The sequence below is a fragment of the Epinephelus moara genome, chromosome 3 (assembly GCF_006386435.1).
Source record: "Epinephelus moara isolate mb chromosome 3, YSFRI_EMoa_1.0, whole genome shotgun sequence".
In the NCBI taxonomy this organism is placed as follows: domain Eukaryota; kingdom Metazoa; phylum Chordata; class Actinopteri; order Perciformes; family Serranidae; genus Epinephelus; species Epinephelus moara.
This window is the reverse complement of record NC_065508.1, coordinates 30,538,548-30,560,267: the sequence shown is the minus strand read 5'-3', so window position 1 is coordinate 30,560,267 and position 21,720 is coordinate 30,538,548. Positions and strand designations below refer to the sequence as shown.

General features: G+C 40.1%; 2 protein-coding genes across 4 annotated transcripts in view; one reads left to right on the top strand and one right to left on the bottom strand.

The window, feature by feature from the left end:
• trim37 (tripartite motif containing 37) overlaps positions 1-5,527 on the bottom strand; it is a 46,196-nt gene extending 40,669 nt beyond the window's left edge. For all 3 annotated transcript variants that reach the window (XM_050041443.1, XM_050041445.1, XM_050041444.1), the window contains exons 1-3: positions 5,290-5,527; positions 2,913-2,992; positions 997-1,098 (exon numbers count right to left, since the gene is read on the bottom strand). In XM_050041443.1, coding sequence (XP_049897400.1) covers positions 997-1,098; positions 2,913-2,933 — 123 coding nt within the window. In that variant the 5' untranslated portion in view covers positions 2,934-2,992; positions 5,290-5,527. The remainder of the gene's footprint in view (positions 1-996; positions 1,099-2,912; positions 2,993-5,289) is intronic.
• Positions 5,528-10,775: 5,248 nt separating this feature from the next.
• pou2f3 (POU class 2 homeobox 3) overlaps positions 10,776-21,720 on the top strand; it is a 36,709-nt gene continuing 25,764 nt past the window's right edge. Inside the window, exons 1-2 of the mRNA XM_050041467.1 lie at positions 10,776-10,915; positions 11,180-11,236. Of these exons, the coding sequence (XP_049897424.1) occupies positions 11,188-11,236 (49 nt within the window). The 5' untranslated portion in view covers positions 10,776-10,915; positions 11,180-11,187. The remainder of the gene's footprint in view (positions 10,916-11,179; positions 11,237-21,720) is intronic.

The window sequence follows — 21,720 nt, the reverse complement described above, 5'->3', positions numbered from 1 at the left end:
ATCTGGCTGGCAGGCCTGAAGAAGATTTCAGTCCAGCATTGGAAACCCCCCTCATGATATCTCAGGTATTCACTGGAGTCTGAGCTTTTTGGACACTTCTTACCTGGAAGTGTCATCAGCAAGAGTCAATGATGCACATCCAAATTATTTTTTAGTGTGGACAAATTTGATATCTAGTTTAAAAACAGGGAAGCAAGAGAGAAACTAAACTTCAAAACACAGAGATTTAATTAGAAAATAAGAAAAGTGCTGAGAGCTGAACAGACAGAGACTTTTAAAAACGCCTGTCTCTCTGGTCTCCAGCAGACGAAGGTGAGGAGAGTCTCCCAACACATGCTTATTAAAGGGGGGGCCTCAGGGCTCGGCACGTTTAAACTGACAATGGATAGGTGAATTGGCCCGGCATAGTTTGACTTGGCCTGGCCAAAAGTGCCAGTGGAAAAGGCCTACAGTTAATTTGCTAATGTTGTCATTAATACTCATTTGAGCATCAAATTTGTACAAATCCACTGCTGAAAATAGTCCCCAATGACTGCGCTATTTACTCTCTATGTATAACATTTGAAAGATGTGGGCATTTATCAGGCAGTGACACTATTATGCTGCACACTGTGGGAAAAGTAGTATTCAGTGTTTTTGGAACCTGCCTCATACTACAAACTAAACAGTCGAGACATCTTTGTCTCTGATGTTTCAATTTGGACCATTTTTGTTTTTTTAACTGTCTCTTGTGACCCTACCCACTTTACATAAGTGTGCTACCGCATATGTTCAGGCTATAAAATTGTGCATGTCTTTGCTTTAACCCCCAAAATTAAGCTTGTATCTGTTTGTTCTGCCAGAACTGATTCTGAGAAATAGAGGCCCTTGTATGTGTGTATTCATGATGACAAGATTTTGTGTGTGACACCAGAATTCACAACTAATATCAGAACGCAGAGCGGTGCTGCTGTGAGGGGAACATTTTCCAGACACTGCCGATGGAAACACACTTACTCGTATGCAGCTGAAGCAGCAGAGTTTGGAGCAGTGTGGGCACAGACGAGCATCCCTCAGTTTCTCCATGCAGATGAAACAGCGAAACACCTCTGCGATGCTCTGCATGGGGACAGGAGAGAGATGTTGAGGCTCAGTGCTACACTAACTACAGCCACAGACAAAAACCAAACATCATGCAATTCACAGAGGTTAACAGGTTAACTGTAAAGCTGTTTTAATGAGTTATGTTGGATTGTACATCTGTGCTTAATAAGTGTAGAGTAAAGCAGATTTATAATATCATTTTTTAATCAGATGACACAGTGTGCACATCTCTTCTCTAACTCAAGCCATGTCTAAATTACAGTCTGCCTTTAATCCCAAACTTGTACTGAATGGTAATAAAGAGAAATATATTTTATTCTAAAAAGCCCATAATTCTATTTTACATCTTCCTGCCATCCTTACACAAAAATGTTGTGAAACTGAAGATGTTCAATCATGTAAATATCTGGAAATGTGGTTAGGTAGCGATCTTACTTTTGAACTTTGTGTGGAACAAATGGCACAAAAACTAAAACTAAATGTGTCTCATATCAGAATAAAACGTGTTTTTCTCTTTAGGACCAAAAAAAAAACATTTTGCAAGCTACCATCATGTCCGTGTGAGACTACGGAGATCTCATGCTGCACATTCCATTGCGTAAGCACTTGCTGTGTTTTGTTCGTACCTCACCGTACCTCACCGTTAGTCACCTTTTGACACCCACGAGTAAATCCTGAACTTGGGGAATAATATAATATAAATATAATATAATATAAAAGGACAATAAAACTTTAAAGTCTCATTCTGTTGGATGCGCTTTAACTTTAAATTTTGGGCCTCTTGAGAGATGTCCGTGATTGTTTAAGACACTGTTTGTATTAGGGATAGGCCTTTTAAGTCATTTTCAAAATGCACACCTAAGCAAAAATGTCGGCATGGTTTCAGTGAACACGCTTTTCTGCATTCCTCAGCCTTTAGAGATTAGTTATGATACTCAGGTTTGATGTTGCAGCTTGGACTGCATGTTCATTTTGTTTATTTTACTGAAATACTTCCAAACATCACTCTTATGCCTGGTAGGGCTGCATGATATCAGGAAAACATGCAATATGCAATAACCTTGTTGACTATTGCGATGAGGATATGACTTGCAAAAAATAATCAAGTTTTAATGTTAATGTCATTTAGCTCAAGTTATGTCTGACTGAAAAGGTTAAACATTATCTGGGGCTGCACAGATTTATCATTTTTGCAATATGGGTCTGTGCAGATTATGAAAGATACAAGTGACAAATACTGACGTCCAAATCGAGTACTTAAGTTCTCATGCCCCTTCCCTGGTTTACATTTGCTTGTGTGTGACTGACTGTGTGTTGCTGTGCATCTAAATTCTCTTCTGTGACTCTCTGCTGGTCTCCCTTACAAATAATGAGCATAATAAACTGATAATATATACTGCACTTATTAAAACTAATGACCTCTGTTATCATGATCTGTTCTGATTACAGGGAGAAATTACCTCTGACAAAGCTACACGCTACAATATAAGTGATGCTAACAGTCGTTAAATCACTAAACATTTTCCTGCCACACCAGGCGGCACCCAGTAAATGCTTTCTGGTGGTCTCATTATAAATATATTTTTTATGACATTGTTAAGTTGCTCTTTATCTTTGACCGCAGTAAAAACAGCAGCCTTCAGTCATCTGCTCCATTTGTAAAAGGTCAACACAGATGGGGTCAACGTATTGAGTGTATTAGGCCCCAATCTGTCCCCAAACAATGCCTGAACCTTGGCTTCTCTGTTCCTGCCTCTGCAGCCGGCACAGCGCTCTTATCAGGCCTCATCATCCAGCTGTTAGCCTGGCTTGCGGCATGTGATACATACCTCAACGCTTTGTTCATCCATCTCAGCCAGTTTGGAGTTCTTGATCTCAGGGACGAATCAAAGAAGTTGTAGCCGGTGGTCTAAAAAGAAAAGCATTGTTATAAACTGAGCTTTAAGCTTCCAGGTTCACAGTTTGACATACCTGATATTTCTGTTTTGCCTCTTAGGACGCATTCACACTGGCGCTATTTGGTCCGCTTCTACGGATAGTTTGGTTCGTTTGGAGTGGTGTGAACGCTCATTCGAACTCTGGTGTGGACCAAACAAGCAAACCCTGGTCCGCTTGAAAACTGGGGGTCTCGGTTCACATGCAAGTGAACCCTGGTGCGGTTCGCTTACAGTGGGAAATGCAAATGGACTATCCAGCGAACCAAAGAGAGGAAGTGACGTAGAGCGTGGTGCATTTTGGGTTGAAAAAAAAAACAAAAACAAAGCCAACAGCGGGAAACCAGGAGAAGCAGAGGTTAAAAAAAAAAGAAAAAGTTGGAAAATGTCTATTGGGCAGACAAGGAGTAGTGAGGAGGTGCAGGCACTTATTGATATATGGCTAGAGGACTATTGCTCCATTGTTTTTGTGGTGACCAAGACGGCTGAAAGGGATGGATTTCCGTTTTCTGTCCAGGCCAATCGATGAGTCGGGTTTTTCTTCTTCCTCATGCTTTTTTTCTTCCTGGTCTGTGCTCGTTTTAGGCAATACCGCCCCCAAACAAGCAGCTGTTGTACCTGCGTGACGTTGTCCAGGCGGTTTAGTCTACTTTAAAAAGTGCAGTGTGAAAGTGAACCGAACCAAATGAAGGTGTGAAATTTTCCGGCATTCCCCGCCCAATCAAACCAAGTCCCCTGGACTATCCTGGTGTGAATGCGCCCTTAGTCACTGTAGTAGAGTGTCAAACAACACAAATGTGCCACTGTGCTACTACGTACAGACTCCAGTGACTGTGTTACACTACACCTTGAGCAAGGCACCAAACCCCCAACTGCTCGGGGCACCTGTCCATGGGCAGCCCCCTCACCTGACATCTCTCCATTTAATGTATGTATCAGTCCTGTTTGTGCATGTGTGTGTGTGTATGACAACAGAGCTAAAAAATTGCATTTCCCCTCAGGGATTAATAAAGTATATCTTCTTCTCCTCTTCTTCAAGCTGCAGGTGGGATAGGGCTGACTGATTCCTACACAGTGGAAATAAAAGCATGGGCTAAAATCTCTAAATCTTTGTTGGGCAGGACAGGTTTTAATTTTGCAAGTGACCTAAGATGGTAAAAGCCAGTGCTAACGACAGAGTCAATTTGTCCATCAAATTTTAAACCAGAAACAAAGTATACACCAAGATTTTTTGCATGTGATCAGGAATGCATGATACTGAATCTTTTACCAGTATCTGATATGTCACAACTCTACTGATATCGATATATCCACTTTTTCTGTGGTGGTATTAACATCATATCATACATGCATACTCTTATCGTGACAGCCCACCAGCAGATGGAGACATGAAATTCAATACTTTTCAGTGTATGTAATATTTATTCATTGTGCAAAATTAGAAAAAGCATGGTGGCTGATTCTGATAGTTAATTTAAAAGCCAATATTGGCTGATAGCATTGACATACCGATATTATCATGCATCCCTACATGTGATTTTAAATTTAATAACATTTAGACTGATGGAATAAACGTCTTAGGACAAGGAGTTTTGTAGGTTGTAGGTGTTACTGTGTGATACATGCACTTTCTTTTTCTTAAATCTAGACAACATGTTAGTAAAAATATTTTAAATACGATTTGCTTTGTGTCTGGGCCCCTGTTCTCAAGCTTTAGACAGCATATCAGGGTGTCCCATGTCACATCTACATCATATCTCATGAACTGTACTTGTAGTTTTAACTGGTTTTTTTTTTTAATAAAGCTCCAACAGTATCGTCCCCTGACATGTGACACTGTGGAAGTTTGAGTCATCTAATTTTTCTTCTTTTGGGGCGAAAATTATTTCAAATTTTAATCGAATTAAACATTTGGTGGCTGAATCACAGTGTTTCTATCCCTGTCACAACAGCCATTGTTAAAGTAAAAGAAGAAAAACATCAATGTGACGGTAATAAATGGTAATGTGTATAATCTACTGTCAAAGATAATTTGTATGGTTTCTTAAGAAAAGCAGAGTTAATACAGAACTACCGTTAGCATGTGCCAACACAAGGCCCAGCATCAGCACACACACTGACAGCTAACTCACCTGTCCGGGAGCGGCCATGACAACAGCTATCTTTATGCTAGTAACATAAATCAGCGGTGTCAAAGAAAATAACCAGAAAATATCTACATGTAATCGTGATGCTAGCTAGCTTGCTGTCATTAGCAGGGTGGCTCACTTACCTTCCCTGAGACTCGGCTTCGTCTGTCACACCTGACAAACAAACGATTAGACTACATTTATATGTCCTCACACACCGTTGGCGTCGTCTCGGCTGGTTAAACCACCATAAAACACCAGATTTAGTCCGGCAGCAGCTGAGCTGAGGCAGAAGTTCTGGTGAAAAACGGCAAAACGGTTTGTTTTTTGCCCTAAATTGAAGATGTAGCGGTCGCGCTTGCTCTGAGGCTGTCTGTCCCCTAGCAATAACCAATCAAATGGCTCCATTTCTTCTTCGCTTGATTTTAACTGTTTCGCGTTTGTCGGACAGCAGAACGGCTTTTACCGCCACCTACTGGACAAACAACAGACTCACAGAGGAGATGCTGGCACAGGCAGCAAATACAGCTCCTCTACTTTATTATTTGATTTGTTATTTACCTTTATTTAAACAGGAAGTCCCATTGAGATTTAAAACCTCTTTTACAAGACACAAAACACATTAAAATGCAACAACTACAAAATATAATACAAAAATCCACAATAAAACATAACCATTCAAACATAGTGGCATCTAAAGAAAAACAAGCACGTCTCTATCACCACATTCTTTATGATACCATTAAAATTTGTCAGTGGATCTAAGTGTTTCTTATTTTAGATCTTTTTGTAGATTGTTCTACGCCCATGGTGCAGAGTAGGAGAATGCAGTTTACCCACATCTGTTAAAAACCAGAGTACATTAAAAAGCAACCACCTGGAGGAGCGTAGCTGGTAACTACCAGAGCTGACACACAGAAGGGTGCAGAGGTTGGCTGTAAGTTTGCCCAATATTGCTTTATAGATAAAAAATATACCAGTGCTGCTGTCTTTGAGTGGTCAGTGACGTTCAACCCACCAAATCATTAAGAATGCAGTGATGATTCTTGGAATTTGCATTTGTAATAAAATGTAGAGATGCATGGTACACTGAATCAAAGCTAAGTAAAATGGAGGAGGCTGCATGCATATACAATATGTCGCTGTAATCAACCACAGACAGAAAAGTAGTTTCCTCAATTTTTACCATTTGTATTTCTAATTTAACCCTTTCATGCATGAATTATGACTATTTCAACCAAGGTTCTTTTTTCTAAGGGGTTTTTAATTCCTCTTTATGCATAAACAAAGTTGATTCTTTTTTAAACATGCATTTTAAAAGCAGTTTTCACATTCCTACTCAGCTGATGAAATATAAACCAATGAAAAATCAACATGTGAAACTATATTTTTAATGCTGTTAAACTAGTGTGTTCACATATTTTAACATATTCTAATACTGTTCAATGCAATGCAAAAGCATTGAACCTTGCTCCTGACTCCTCAGACCCCCTAATCCCACACTTCTCCACGTTGAACCATTTTTTCCATGAGAATTTTCTACAAGAATACAAACTTAAATCAACTTATCAGTCACTGCAAACAAAGTATTTTCAAGGAAGCAGCAATAGTATTATTTGTAGTTGAAATATAGCAAGAGATGCATGACGTCCAGTTTAGTGGACAGATGGTTACTTGTAATTTCCTCCAAACATAAAATCATTTTAACAGCTGTATTACTCCTCAGATGTTACTTGCTGTTACCAAATTTTATTTACCTGCAGGGTCTCCTCTTATAGACGGATTGGTAAGATATTCCTGAGCTGCACAACATTTCTTGTGTTCCGTCGGCCATCTTGACTTTGAGAGATTTGTGTTTGCATGATGTGATTTTGCCAAGTAGGACATACTCCTGGAACAGCATACCACATCACGTTCCTGGATCAACCTTGCAATCATCCAAACACAGCCCTCTGACATCATCATTGTGCTGCTCCTGTGCTTCTTCAGAGCTAAGCTAGTTTTCCAAACTGAAGTTAGTACAATTAAACAAAATCCTCAGCACCCTTATGAGCTACTGCAGAGTTAGCGAGCTAGCTTGCTAAGTAGGTTGGCTATGCTTATGAGTAAACCTGCTATAAAAAAGGCTATAATATTGTTCACTAACATAAAGAGCAAAGGTTACTAAGACCTGTGATGGACACATTTTCACTTCTTTTCCATTGCCTATGTCAAACTTTTTTTTGTTTTGTTTTGTTTCATTCTCCAAGATTGCAGCGCTTGTGTTGATACAGAAACATCACTGCCATGTTGACCCTGGATAATTTGTTTATATCGATTAAGGATCATTGTCAACATGTTAATCCTGGATAGAGTCGCTGATGTTGATCTGGACCATCACTGCTATGCTGATGTCAACGTAAACAAATTATTTAGAATCAGCCTTACGATGATGATGGTCCTGCATCAAAATAACAAATCTATCCAGGATAAACAAGGATTGTCCTGGGTTCAACAGAAACAAAATATCCAGGGTCAACATGACAGCGTGGTCCTGGCCTGCAATCTTTTAACCCCTGCCTCCCTCTGCTCCCAAAAAGAGATTTTAAAAGGCTATAAAAAAGGAGGGAATACATGTTAATCACAGGTAGTTGCAACTAAAGCTTGCCTGTTAGCATAGCCTACCTACTTAGGAAGCTAACTTGCTAACCCTGCAGTAGCTTCTAAGGTTTTTGTTCAATGTTGCTGAGGATTTTGTTCAATTGTACTAATTTCAATTTTGAAAACTAGCTTAGCTCTGAAGAAGCACAAAGGCAGGAGCAGCACACTGATGATGTCAGAGAGCTGTGATTGGTTGATTGCAACGTTGGTCCAGGAATGTGATGTGGTATGCTGATCCAGGAGCATGTCCTACTTGGCAAAATCACACAGTGCATTTATGGTTCACTTACTACACCTGGCCAGTGGGTGGCAGTGTGTGGCAGTGTGTGGCATGACTCACTAGGGTCCACTGTGGCGGCTTTTATACAAGCACAGCATCCAAACCCAGGCTTATACATGAAGATGGCTCTTAAACAGCTGACCACTGCAGTGACCACTGTGCATGAAAGGGTTAATAGAGCATTCAAACATTTAGCAAATACACTTAGTTATTGTTTAACGTCATTATAAGTGAGCAAAGTTTTATTCATTTGTATTTAACCTCCTCAGTTCTTTTGTTCAATTGTTTTCCCAAGTGAACAAGATTATCAAGATGTAATTTGCTCTGCAGATCGTTCCAGGTCCAGGGAGCAAAGTAGGAGAGCTCAGTGCAAACCACTGGAACATAGTGAGAGAGCCACCTACGGAACAGGACGTCTGAGGTGCTGAATGTTGGTACAACTTGATGGAAGCTTACTCATGCCATGAAAAAAAAAAAAAAAGAAATTTTAGAAATAAATAACTGAATTTAATTTCTATGCCCAGCTTGCATAAGCTGACTAGACACCATAAAGTCATACAAGCCAGGAGCAGAGAGCAGTGAACACATTTCAAACAAAGTCCAAATATTAAAAAAAAACAAAAAAAACAGCTGCAGCATCTTTCACAACAATTCAAACCATCACTGAGAAGGCCTTCAACACGGTTCACAAATCACTGACTGAACTGTCACTATGTGGACCTGGAAAAAACAGAATAACTAAATAATCCATCTTGATTTTTTACAGGCTTTTGTGACAAAGCCTTTCCAAATTTGGCTCATTAGGAATAGCAAAAAGTCATGTTAAAGGTTCCATATTCTGCTCATTTTTCAGGTTCTGACTTGTATTTTGGGTTTCTACTAATCAGGGTGTCTACAGTCTTATTAAGACCTTTTTAAAACCACCTTATATGAAATTTAAGACCAAACCTATATATATATAGTATAACAGTAAGGAAAGACAACACCAATTAGGTGAGTTTACCTTCAATGTGTTTAATGTAAAAAGAAAACAAAATCTCATCACTATTATAAATGCTTTATCATTGCGATTCTTCGGTCTGTCCCATGATTGCAAACTGTCGGTGGGTCTGTCAGGCTGGAGGAATTTTCACGGTAATGTGACCGAAAATATTTAAGACCCATCGAATATGAATTTAAGACAATTTAAGACTTTTTAAGGACCTGCTGACACCCTGCTAGAACATGTTGACATTACATCTCTACTCCGTGTTTGTGTGCCTGTTTGCGTGCATAAAAGCGGCGCAGACACACAGACAGCAGGAGGAGCGGCTGCTGCAGCATGATAATAAATTACATCCAATTGTATACAGGTAAGCTAACCTTTACAGATAAAAGAGCCGGTAATGCTCGAGTTTCTCAATGCTATGTTTGTTAATAATTTAGCGAGAGTAACAGGGGGAAAGCTTCACACATCCGTGGGGAAAAGCGAATATTAAAAGATCCATCTCAGATTTTATAAAAACGTTATCATCGATTTGAATCAGATGAATCAATTATTTCAACACAGTCCTGTATATAAAAGAACATACATGTTAAATTGTGGCTTATTATTGAATGATTTTAACTTAAAATCATGGAAATCTGATTTTTTTTAACAATATGGGACATTTAAATTAAAACTTTGAGACAGTGGGTCAAAAACTCAAGATAGAAAGTACAAAATTTTGCCTTTTATGCTAGATTTATTACAGAGAAGTTGAAATTTAGGCTCATTTTAACCAAATTATGAGAAAGTAAAAAAAAATTTAGATATTTTTTTGGGCCATTTTGCCTTTAATGGACAGGACAGGTAAGCATGAAAGGGGAGAGAGAAAGAGAGAGGGGGGATGACATGCAGCAAAGGGCCACAAGCTGGATTCGAACCTGGGCCGCTGCGGCAACAGCCTTGTACATGGGGTGCCTGCTCTACCACTAAGCCACCGACGCCCCAAGAAAGTACAATTTTAAATTAAAATCCTCCCCCTATCACTAACACAAACTGAGCTCTCTTAGGTGGACCCATTCATAATGTGTTCAAGTTTGAAACAGTCTATATATAGCTGTGACATCACAACTTCACGGAAATCCTGACGGCTCGTTTAAAGGCACAGTTTCTGAATACGCACTGCGTTCATTTCTCTTTGGTTTTTCTGTTGTGAGACTTTCACAGTATTTATATAACACCTATAACTGCTTTATATTAAAAGAGACATGGAAATCAGATTTTCTTTATGGGACCTTTAGATTAAAACTTTGAGATAGTGGGTCAAAAACTCAAGATAGAAAGTCAAAAATGTTGACTTTTTAAGCTAGATTTACAAGAGTAGTCAAAATTAAGGCTCATCTTGTCCAAAGTATGAGACAGTACTTGACCAATTATTGAAAAAGTATATTAAAGTAAAATTTAATATAATTATTTAATGATTTTGACCTATAATCCTCCTCCGTCACTGACACAAACTGAGCTCTCTCAGGTGGTGGGAATAATACATCATCTCGTTATCCAAAGCACTCTGAAGATGACTCCTTTCAGCCTTTTTGTATGGACACACACACACACACACACACACACATGCTGTAATTTGCAGTAACCCCATTGTTGTTTTATGCAAACAGCCTGAAGCTGGATAGGACGCACTGAGACATATGCAAATCAGCCTATCAGGCAACGCAGGGTGTACTGCAGAGGTGAACGTTTCTCCACTTAGGAAAATGCTGATGAGCAGCTGTGGATTTCCAAAACTTTTTATCCCAATACTTGCTTCATTTTGAGTCATCAGGGAGGACAGACGGCAGCCGGAGAGGCACAACCTGTTAGTCTGTCTGAGGTGAGTCACTCCTCCTCATCAATGACTTTATTTATTACCTTAATTATAATTTTAGGAGTTGAATTAAAGGTTTTTGTGCTCCTTAGTTAGATGATGGATGCGTTACAGGAATATCTGCCTTGCTTATGAATATTACAGCTACCGGTGTGGAGGGGAGGGCGCATTAGAATAAAGTCAAGATCATTTTCCTGGGTGGCCCGAGTGCTTCATTGTCCTGGTGAAGTTACAATCCTGTAGGAAAATCAGCCATATTTATCATTACAGATATTAAGATGAGCGCAGACACGGTGGAGCAGTCGGAGGCTCCAGCCGAACAGGCAGGTAAGATATATTTCACCTTTCCTCATGGTGCACGTAAACACAGCTGAACCATCTTCACACACACACATACATACACAGAGAGAGAAGTTCAGCAGATGTGACTCAGGAAAATGTGCTGTTTATTCTGCCTCTGCTAATGATGCTGCACGTCTGCAGGGAGAGTTTGTTTGTTGACTTTTCACTGAAATACTTCATTTGATTTGTCATGTTTTATCAGCCTCAATATGCAGAGTATTAATAGGGAGCGGGTTGCTTGTTCTTAAGTTTTAATGTGTAAACAGTGTCTGGAAAAATCAGGAATTATCTGAGAGGATATTTGTTGACAGAACATTTTGAATTCTGCTTTTCATTGTCTACATTTTACTTCTTGGTTTTGTGTTTTATCACTGTTCAACGATCTGTGGTGCTGTTATTTACATCAGGTTTTAAAAACTACAGTATTATTTAAGTACAATTTTCCACAGCAGATCAATCCAACTTCAGTACAAAGAGCACATTTTAACCAACAAATTGTTCCTCATACAAGCAGCATTTTGACCTGCTCCTGTTTCAAAGGGAGCCATGTTTTAGTGTGAGTGTGTGAGTGTGAGTGTGTGTGTGTGTGTGTGTGTGTGTGTGTGTGTGTGTGTGTACTGTGGCAGTTGGTTGCTATACCAGGATGCACCTGAGGCTGTTTGCAGAGAAATGCTGGCTGCCTGGGGGCCAAGTACGCTAACCGACCAGCCACAAAACAAAACCAGGAACCAGCAGCAACAGAAAAAGTGGAACTTTAATTTAGACAATGGCTGCGTGAGAGAAGTGAATGGCTCCATTTCATAGAAGTGCTACACGTCATGTGTTTTTTGTCGATATACATGATCAGCACGACTCTTTTCTGTCGGTATATGATCAAATGTGCTGCAACTGCGCTGCCATTCGGAAGAAACTTTCATGCAACTCTCATCATCAGTCATTGGGAGGTCTGACTGTAATAATATCAGTTCATCCACATTAAATTATAAACATATATAATATATTTTCTCACTTGTGTCATGTAGCATCTCGCCATGCAGGTAGTTTTGGTTTTATGTGTCCAGGTTTTGAGATATCTGCCTCTGTGATTTCTGCCTCCACTGAAATACAACGGAGGTGAATGTAATATAGTGTGTGGTGCTCCCTGCACCAAAAAATAAGATTAAAAATAATCAGCAGTAACGTGTTCCTAATAAAGTGATAATCCATGGACAGTTTTTTTTCTTTTGAAGAAGTGGTCAGTACACTACATACACTAAAATCCACTTTTTGCTGAATTTTTTCACACCACCACAAACTTAATTCCATTGACATCAACTGTACTGTCAAACTCAAGTTCATTTGTCCCCTCAGTGCGGTTCGTTTGGGCAGGTGTGAGCACAGCAATCGCACTCAGGTGTGCACCAAAACAACCAGACCGAGACCTTCTTGAAGAGGTGGTCTCGGTCTGGTTACAAATGAACTCTGGTGCGGTTGGTTTGTGGTGAGAAGGTGTTCCGACCTGGATCTGAACCAACTGCAGTCACATGACACATTGTTTGGATTAAACATGAGCATGTTACAGTCCTGGAGGATTATTAATGTGCACCTCCTCCTGTACTGCCTTAATATGCACATTCAGCACATCCAATGCATCAAAACATTGTTTTCTAGTTGGAGCCGCGCCTCGTTTTCAAACTGTATGGTTTGACTAAAATGAACAATGACAGCAATATAGTCCACGATGAGCAGCGCTAAAATCAACCTGCGTAGTTGTCCCTCCATTGTGACATTAGAAAGTGTCACATTTATCTTGCAAGTGTACTCTTCTTCAACGTTTGCTTTACTTCCTGGATTTTTCCCACATGGAAATTCTGACCAATCAAGAGCAGCTTTTTTCGCAGGAAGCATTTGATCTGGTCCGCTTGTAAATGCTGCCGTGAGAACACGAACCAACTCTAGGCAATTATACTGCCGTGAGAACACGAACCAACTCTAGGCAATTATACGAATTTCGAACAACACGAGTCCCTGATTCAGATCAAAGGAGACGACTCTAGGTCTGAAAACACCCTTAGAGACAAACCTGAAGAAATAAAACCAAACCTATCTGCGTGGAGAGCATCGACTCTTTATATATATAAAGATGGGCGATGATAGATGCCGCATCTCCACCAACCCCGACAGTACAAAAATGCAGCCAAAATATCGGGACAACCTCCATCTAGGCTAAGTCCTCAGAGCGGCCTGGGTTCTATTCCAGCCTGTGGCCCTTTCCTTTCATTTTCAAGCTGTCTTGTAATACAGGCAAAAAAAATGAAGCCTTATACCCTGTTCTCATTCCAAAGTTGTCAAATACCGCTGCTTGGTCACCGATTCAGACAACGACAAAAAATAGGCATCCTTTTGTGGCAGTATGTTACGCCACCAGACGGTGTCAGTTTGAAATACCACCAGACAACAATGTAATTTAAGGCCCAGGAAAGTCCCTGTAGGGTTGGCAGGACAGCCCAAACTTTCACCCAGGAGGCTGGTGTTCGCTTCTCTTATGAATGTTGAGTCAAACCATGATGGGGTTTTTTAACCTAACCACGTGCGTTTGTTGCACAATTAAATAAATATAAATATGAGGTGTTTTACTGATGTAAGTTTATTTTGAAAAAGGCTGTATGCATTAATGAGCAGAAACTGTACATTTCCTGTGAAAATGGAAATGTATGTAACAGGCGTAAATTGGCATGGCGTCCCAGAACAACAACAGATGCACCCAGGATATCTAGCGTGCCATATGTAGACATGAAAGTCCACTGACCAAGCTGCAACATGTTACGAGCTGGTGTTGAGCCAAAATATCTTGCATATGGTCACTGCCATCTTGCGCCAGTGGTGTCATCTGGAGCCAGAATCTGTGCAGTAGCGATCTCCGGGGTGTCATGTTCCTGCTTATACACCTGTCTGACCAATTGTGAGCAGTGCCATTGATCACAAGCACACCAATTGGCCCACATAGCTGTCAATCATAACATCAAACCCCTTTTAATAGCATCAAATAACTAATTGAAACCAAATTTAGCAGAGAAACGAACACTCGAACAAACATCAGCGTGATAAGAACTACCTAAAATGACAGAACCCATCTTTGGGAAAAATTTATTTGACGTGTACCTTGAGTTTTTAGTTTGGTCCATATCGCATCTGCTAATATGGCAGGGGCGGGGTTTATGACCTGTACTGCAGCCAGCCACCAGGGGGCAATCCAGATGTTTTGGCTTTGCTTATACGGAGCTGTCACATCGTCTATCTTTATATATAGTCTGTGGTGGAGAGATATACTATAGGTCAGATAATTTTTGTAATTCTAACTCTTACGCGTTTCTAGTCTTCTGACCACTCAAAGTGCTTTTCACGCAGTCACATTCACATTCATACACTGGTGGCCAAAGCAACCATACAAGGCGCCACCTGCTACTGAGTTTTTAACACACTCTCACATCGATGAAACAGCTGGGATTGAACCGCCAGTCTTCCAATCAGTGAACAACCTGCCCTACCTTCGGAGCCACAGTCGCCCTTTGCCTGACAAAGTGAGAGGTTTCACTGGCGTTTTGAAACTGTAGTGTTCATATTTACAGCTGTGTATCTGCACCTGCTCACTTTGCGCAACCTCGTCCACTAGAAACTGTATTTGCATTTTGGCAGTAAACCTAAACCTGCTGCCTTGATTGTGTTCAGTGGAAATGGTTTTTCTGGATGATGACAGTAGTGGTGTTAGGTAGTGTCCACAGGCCCTACACACACAAAGCCAATTTTTTGCTCCCCTCTCCTCCTGTTCTTTTCTCTCTTGTCTTTTCTTACTGCCCCTGGTATGTTTGAAAGACATGTCTCCTCGCTCGGCATGCAGATGTGCTCAGCTTGCCAGTCTTGACAGATTTTGTGGCTAAACTAGCTGGCATATAGCATCTCGTCTCATCACATGGTCAAAAGGAGCCTTGACATTGGGCAACATCCATTGTACAAAACACCAAAGGAATAAAGTAATTCTTCTTTTAACTACATACAAGACTTTGGATACAAACTCCAAAGCTTTGAGGTCAAAATCCTCAGCTTTATGAGCCCACCATCAACCAGGGGCGTAATTATGGACAGTGCAGGCAGTGGGGCTGCACTGGGTCCGGTGGAATGGGTGGTCCCAAAGGGAAACCAGGCCCTCCAACGATGACATGACATTTTTGGGGACTCCCTGGGAGGAACTGTCAACTAGGGAGCTCCCCCAAAATCTATATACCTTCAAGAGCCTTTTTTCTGTTTCCATTTGCACCACCAATAGGAATGCTAAATCAATCAGTCATTTATTATACAAGATACTCCTCTGCGCCTGCTCTACCAGGTGAGCTACTTTGCGCCCTGGCTAATGTTTTTTTTTAAAAATTGCGTTTGCTGGTGCCGCATTGACTATATTCAACGTATTCTCATAGAACAGCTCATATGATATCCTATGAATTTGCGAACCACAAATGATGTCACGTCCGTTACGTACAGTTAAGTAAATTAACATAAAGTTACGGATGTTAGGTTTAGGCAATAAACATTACTGTGGTTAGGTTCAGGAAAAAGAAACATGGTGAGGACTAGGGATGCGCGTGATTAGTCTAAACGATTAAATGTCCACCCCCTCGCTAGTTGGCATCAGAAATATTAGTCGGTTAAACCAATTAGTGTTTTATTCATGTACAAGGCAGCTTAATTGTATGCAGCCGCCCGCTACTAGTGTGTCCTACAGAGCCGTCGGACCCCCTCCCCCGCGGTAATGCTTGAGTAGACTGGAGTTTTAAATTGGAGAGATGTCCTCTCACAAAACCAGCGCGGTTTGGCAGTACTTTGATCTAGAAAATGAATTCAGCAGCAATGAATCTTTTTGAGATATTTTATTATTTGTTAACTTTACGTGAGTTGTTGTCAGATAATGTGCAGGTTTACATTCATACTGCACGGAGCAACATGCCTCTCATCTCAGCTGAAATCTGATCATAATTTACAGATAATCTGCAAGGTTCAATGTGCCCCACATTTCAGAGGCAATTTATTTATTTTAGATGTTTTTTTAGTGGTTAACTTTTGACTGAGTTGCCGTCATGTTCACATTCAAAGTGTTTCGTACTTCAGCAGCATTTAAAATCCAACATGGTTGTTGAAGATTGTGATTAAAGGCTTCAAAGGGCTCTTAATGCACACAAGATTTTTTGGGACAATGTTTCAAATAATTAACAATAAATTGTGCTAAATTTTGACTGTTTTCTGAGTGTTTTCCCTTTTTTAGACTAGTCGACTAGTCTTAATTAAAATTTTTGTGTAGCCGACAGGGAAATTAGTCGCCAGGATTATCCCTCATGAGAATGTACCTTAAAATAACTCAAAGTTCACGTGGATCCAAACGAGCGACTCCAGGGGAGAGTCCCTGGAGAAAGTCCGTTTTTTTGTGACCCATCCACACCAACCTGCCTCCCTACAAGCAAACAGGACTGCTTCCTTGTTTACTACCGATAGCGCATTCGTCACGTGATAGCAGCCTTTCAAAATATGTGAGATATGTTCGAACTTGGGCATACTGCATTTTGTAGGAAAACATATAAAAAATTGTGAGAACAGCCTGCTGTGTTCAACCAAATACTATACACACAATACTCAAGTTTCGCTTTGTCCTGGGAGAATAACTGAAAATACTCTGAAATAAGAGCTAAAAACGTCCCTCAAAATGGTGTTCTAAGAACTACGATCATTCCTCGCTCCTTTTAGTGCTCTGAGAAAAGTTCAGGCAGAGATCAGGCCCTTAGGAATGATACAGATTTTTATGATCGGATCTGATAAATACCCGTGACTACTGCAGAGTCATTTGTACTGGAAGTGAATGCTGATTGTAACATTGTCTTCGGCACTTGGCCTGCGGCCTCGTGCCTACGACCAAATCACAGCCGTGACGATATCACAGTACAACATCACTCCCTCTCGTGTGATATTGCTTAATTCTTTACACTAGAAAAATGACAAAATGAAGCACATTTAAAGAAGCTGTTATATGTAACAAAAAATCTGCTATATATTTGAGGCAGCTGTTGATTGACACTACAGCTCCCACGATGCACTATTGTCAACAAATCCTACAAAACGACTGAAGCCAACGGTGAATTGATCCTGAAAACAAGTATTGTATCAAAGTCTGATGCACTGTAACTTATTCCTTTGTGCGGTCGAGCTCCACTGTTGTCAAAAAACCATTAAGACACATCAGTGAACACACGCTGCAGTTTACACACTCACTACAGCAACAAATGTGGATTAATCCACAGCTGAAAATAGTCCCAAACACAGGGGGCTGGGGAAGAAATCAGTACAGCATAGTGCTGCAATATTTTTGTGTGGCAATATCGTATTGTCACAAAGTGCCAAGTATTGATTTTTTAATTGTATAAATTGTTAATATTACAAAATTAAACTTTAGGTAGCCTAATAGAATAATATAATCAATTGCTTTTTCAGAATAAGAATCAGAAACACTTAATTGATCCATGAGGAGAAATTGTGATTCATTACAGTCGCTCCGATGTAAAGAATACAGAATTATATGAAGTAAGATTAAGAGTATGAAATAAAATTATGTAAATATACAGCAATACAATACAATAAAATAGAAATTAAAATTTGCATTAAAATAAAAATAAAATGTTCATTATGCTACAGTGTTTAACACTACACTTGAGATATTAAAAATATTAACAATAAAATATATATTGTCACTGCTGAGGCTCTAAGTGTAAAAATGTTGACTACAATATACACATCAATAGAATAAAACAAGAGACGATCAAGAGTTAACATAAGAAACATGTACAGTTAATGTACAGTTAAGTTTTTCAGTCCACTAGACACATTTTGCTCCAAACAAAATGGCTGAAGTGAGATGAACAGGCTGAAAACTTTATCTTGTTAGATTAAATAGATGTTGACGAAGTTTTCCTTTGGGGACAAAATTTACAGTTGAAAAAAAGTAATTTATTGCAATTTATTTTACTGCAATATTCAGGATATCGCAACTTATTTGAAATCGTAATAATACTGTATCGTGATAATATCGAATCGTGGATCCTCTTGTGATTCCCAACCCTACAAATACACTATTTCCTCTTGTTTCTTTAATAAAAACTATAGAGACTAGATTTTAATTTTCTTTTTTTTTTTCCAAATAAAACTGTATTTTTGTGACTAGTTTTTTAGATTAACTAAGAACCAACTGTCTGAGAGCCACAAACAGGAAGTCAGACATTATCGAGAGACAAGCTGACAGATCATTGGTTTTGGTGTTTGAGATTTGTTGACAATAAGGTAAAATATAGAATGACACCAGACATGTTTCAAACAGTTGTGGCATTCTAGCATCCCAGTTTTTGATGTCTGTTTGCACAATATGACAATTAGTATAATAGCATATGCAGTATATTACTCATTAAAGTAGGTACATCCTCTGTAACTCTGGCAAAAGGCAATAGGCCTACTTTTTGCTCGAGTGCTTACTCATATTTGCATCCATTTCTGCACATTGAGTGCATGCACGTTTATAAGGCTACTTTTACTCATTACTTTTAACTCTTATGTCAATGCTTGTGGTATCTAATATTTGATTCTTCATATTGTTCTTGCTCAGTGTGGTTTTGTGTGTGTACACATAATAATTCTCTCCGGGGATGAATAAAGTACCAGGTTATCTCTACAGTACTAATATTCGGCTGTAGTATGGGACTGGGACACAGCTTCCTCTGTGACTGACGCTATGTTGCAGAAAAGTCACATTCAGCCCTCGAGACTAACTGAAGTCAAACACATTATGGTGCCAAAGGGATGACATCACTCCACTTGTTTGCAGTGCAGTTTATAATAATTTAATCACACACTTTTCGGACTAACAGATAAAGTCAGAGACAAAACAACTGGTTTAAATGGAGAATATTTTGTGTGCAACCACCGTTCCCAGTGTGTGTACAGACAGAGCTCTAACACAGGCTTCCTGCGCTCAGAACTGATTTGCATGTCTTGGTCATTTCCATACTGGAAGTTTGGCTGTGAAGCTGGTTGTGCTGGGGGGCAGTGACGGGGCGGGTGGTGGTGAGGTGAGGGGGGTGGGGGAGTGTGTGTGTGTGTGTGTGTGTGTGTGTGTGTGGTGGTAGTGGGGGTTATTACAGGTGTATTTGCATTGAGTGTCTCAGCAGCTCACAGCCTCTCTCTCTCTCTCTCTCTCACACACACGCACGATCCCAAATAGTCCCATTTGACATTCAAATGATGCGAGCTTATCCAGCACACCTTTGAACCCTCCTCCTCCGGCAGCCCGCTCCTCGTCATCTCACTCAATAATGACGGCCGCACACTGCTGGAGGAAAGCTGCACTTCTTGAAAAGATATGTCAGATGTTTGTTTTTGTGTACACAGATACAGTCAGCAGCCGGTGCAGTGAATAGCCTACACTGCATACTAGGCTACACAAAGTTGTTTGCTACTGATACCAGCGCCTCCGATACTGCCTAAAATGCTGGATCTGATACAAGCAAGTGCCTGAGTATACCTGGATCAAATGTTTACCAGAAATCAGTTCTTCTTCAATACTGTTGCTTTCACAGCAAAGCCCCTTTTCCACTGCACACATACACAAAAAACGGCCACTAACATCTGGCTCTTTAATGTAATAGGAAAGGTTAAACTCGACTTCACACCTAGGTCAAATAACTCTGCAGTAGCCACGGACATTTATCAGCTCCAGCTGCGATCGGCAGTGATGGAAAGTCAACACCTGGGTGAGCGCACTAATTTTAGTCCCTTCACAGACGAGATGCAATGACATGCTGCCACAAAAAAAACATCTGTCTCTACCCGAGCAGCACTCAAACAAAGTTCCAAATTTCTCTGCACTTAGTTTGAAAGAGAGACTGAATAAGTAAGATATAAAAAAGGGGTAACCACCGTAACATTTTCACAGGCCTCCATGCTCCATTCTGCTTTTTACCAAACTGTTTTTCAGCTTGTCCATGACGTCGAACATGACACACCAATGCCACAAACACACAGACAGGCATACTCGTCTGCTGCAGAGCTGCGTACACAGCTCTGGTCTCCTGGCAATAGGAAAGTTGTTTGTCACCTATATTTAGCGGTTTTACCTGTGTTTAAAAAAAATCATGCACATGCTAATTTTGGGAGAGAAGGGGCACAAGTCTCACTGTGCAGCCGATGGCGACTACTGTTTTAGAGCAGCGGAAATGAATTACTTTTCTGTAATTAGTGTAACGTTAGCCATTAGCAGGATGTCAGCAATACTGGCAGTATTTTACACCGGAAGTCCCACCAGTAAAAAGGCAACGGGTAACGTGTATGCAAGGATTTAGTTTCAGTGATAATTGTACACCGCTGTTTTTTGTTTTGTTTTTTTATGTTTTTTTCATGCAATGGTATTAGATCGGTACTCAGTGTAGGCCAAAGCGCAAGTTTAGGTATTGAAATCAGTATCAGGAAAGACAAAAATAGGCACCTTCAATAGAGTGCTCCAGGTACAGCCTTCATTGCAAGCCGAAGCAGAAGTTAGCGTCACCCTGGTTCCCTTGTCAAAAAGCCAATGGGATTTTTCAACTGGATTTTGGATTACTGCCAAAAATAAGCTCTGTGGCAAACAAACCTTGATGATGATGATACTTGCATGTTTTGTTCAGAGAGATAATCTTCACAAATGAACACCACTCTTATGATTATTGAAGCCTAAATGCAATCGCCAGTGGTGAAAAGTTAACATTAGGCTATGAACAAACTACACCACAGTCGCAGGATTAAAGGGATAGTTCGGATATTGTGAGGTTTGGATATTGTGAGGTGGGGTTGCGGAGTCCGAAATAGAAGCTAAGCAATGAACTGCTGTGGAGGGTAAGAGTATGCTAAATTTAGAGTATTTTCACCACTTTACCTTGACGCCAGACAGCCCATTCCCTTGGGGAAGCTGTTAACGACTTCAGTTCTCCATCTATGCTCTCGTCAAAGCCAGACTCCATTGAGAAAATCAGTAATTTTACCTCGTTGAACATGGAGCTGCTGGTCTACCACTGCTTCAATCAGTCAGCTAGTTTGTGTTACAGTGTGATTTGGTGAATCCAATATAAACGCCAAAGTCACATAATAAAAAACTGGAGGTGTGCCAACTTCCCAAACCCCACTTCAAAGAAATCTAAATTATCCCTTTACCGTTGCTGCCACAACGAGGCTGTAAAGTCTCATTTAGCCACTTGTTAGCAACCCTCTTTTTTTAAGAAACATAAAAGCTTCAAAATACACAAGCGGGGTTTTTACTGGTGTCTTTTATGTTGAGGAACAAAATATTAAAGTCTCTTCAGTTTGTGTTCACCACAGACCTGACTTCAGAGACAGCTCGTTGTCAGTTTTTTAGAATTCATTCATTATATTCA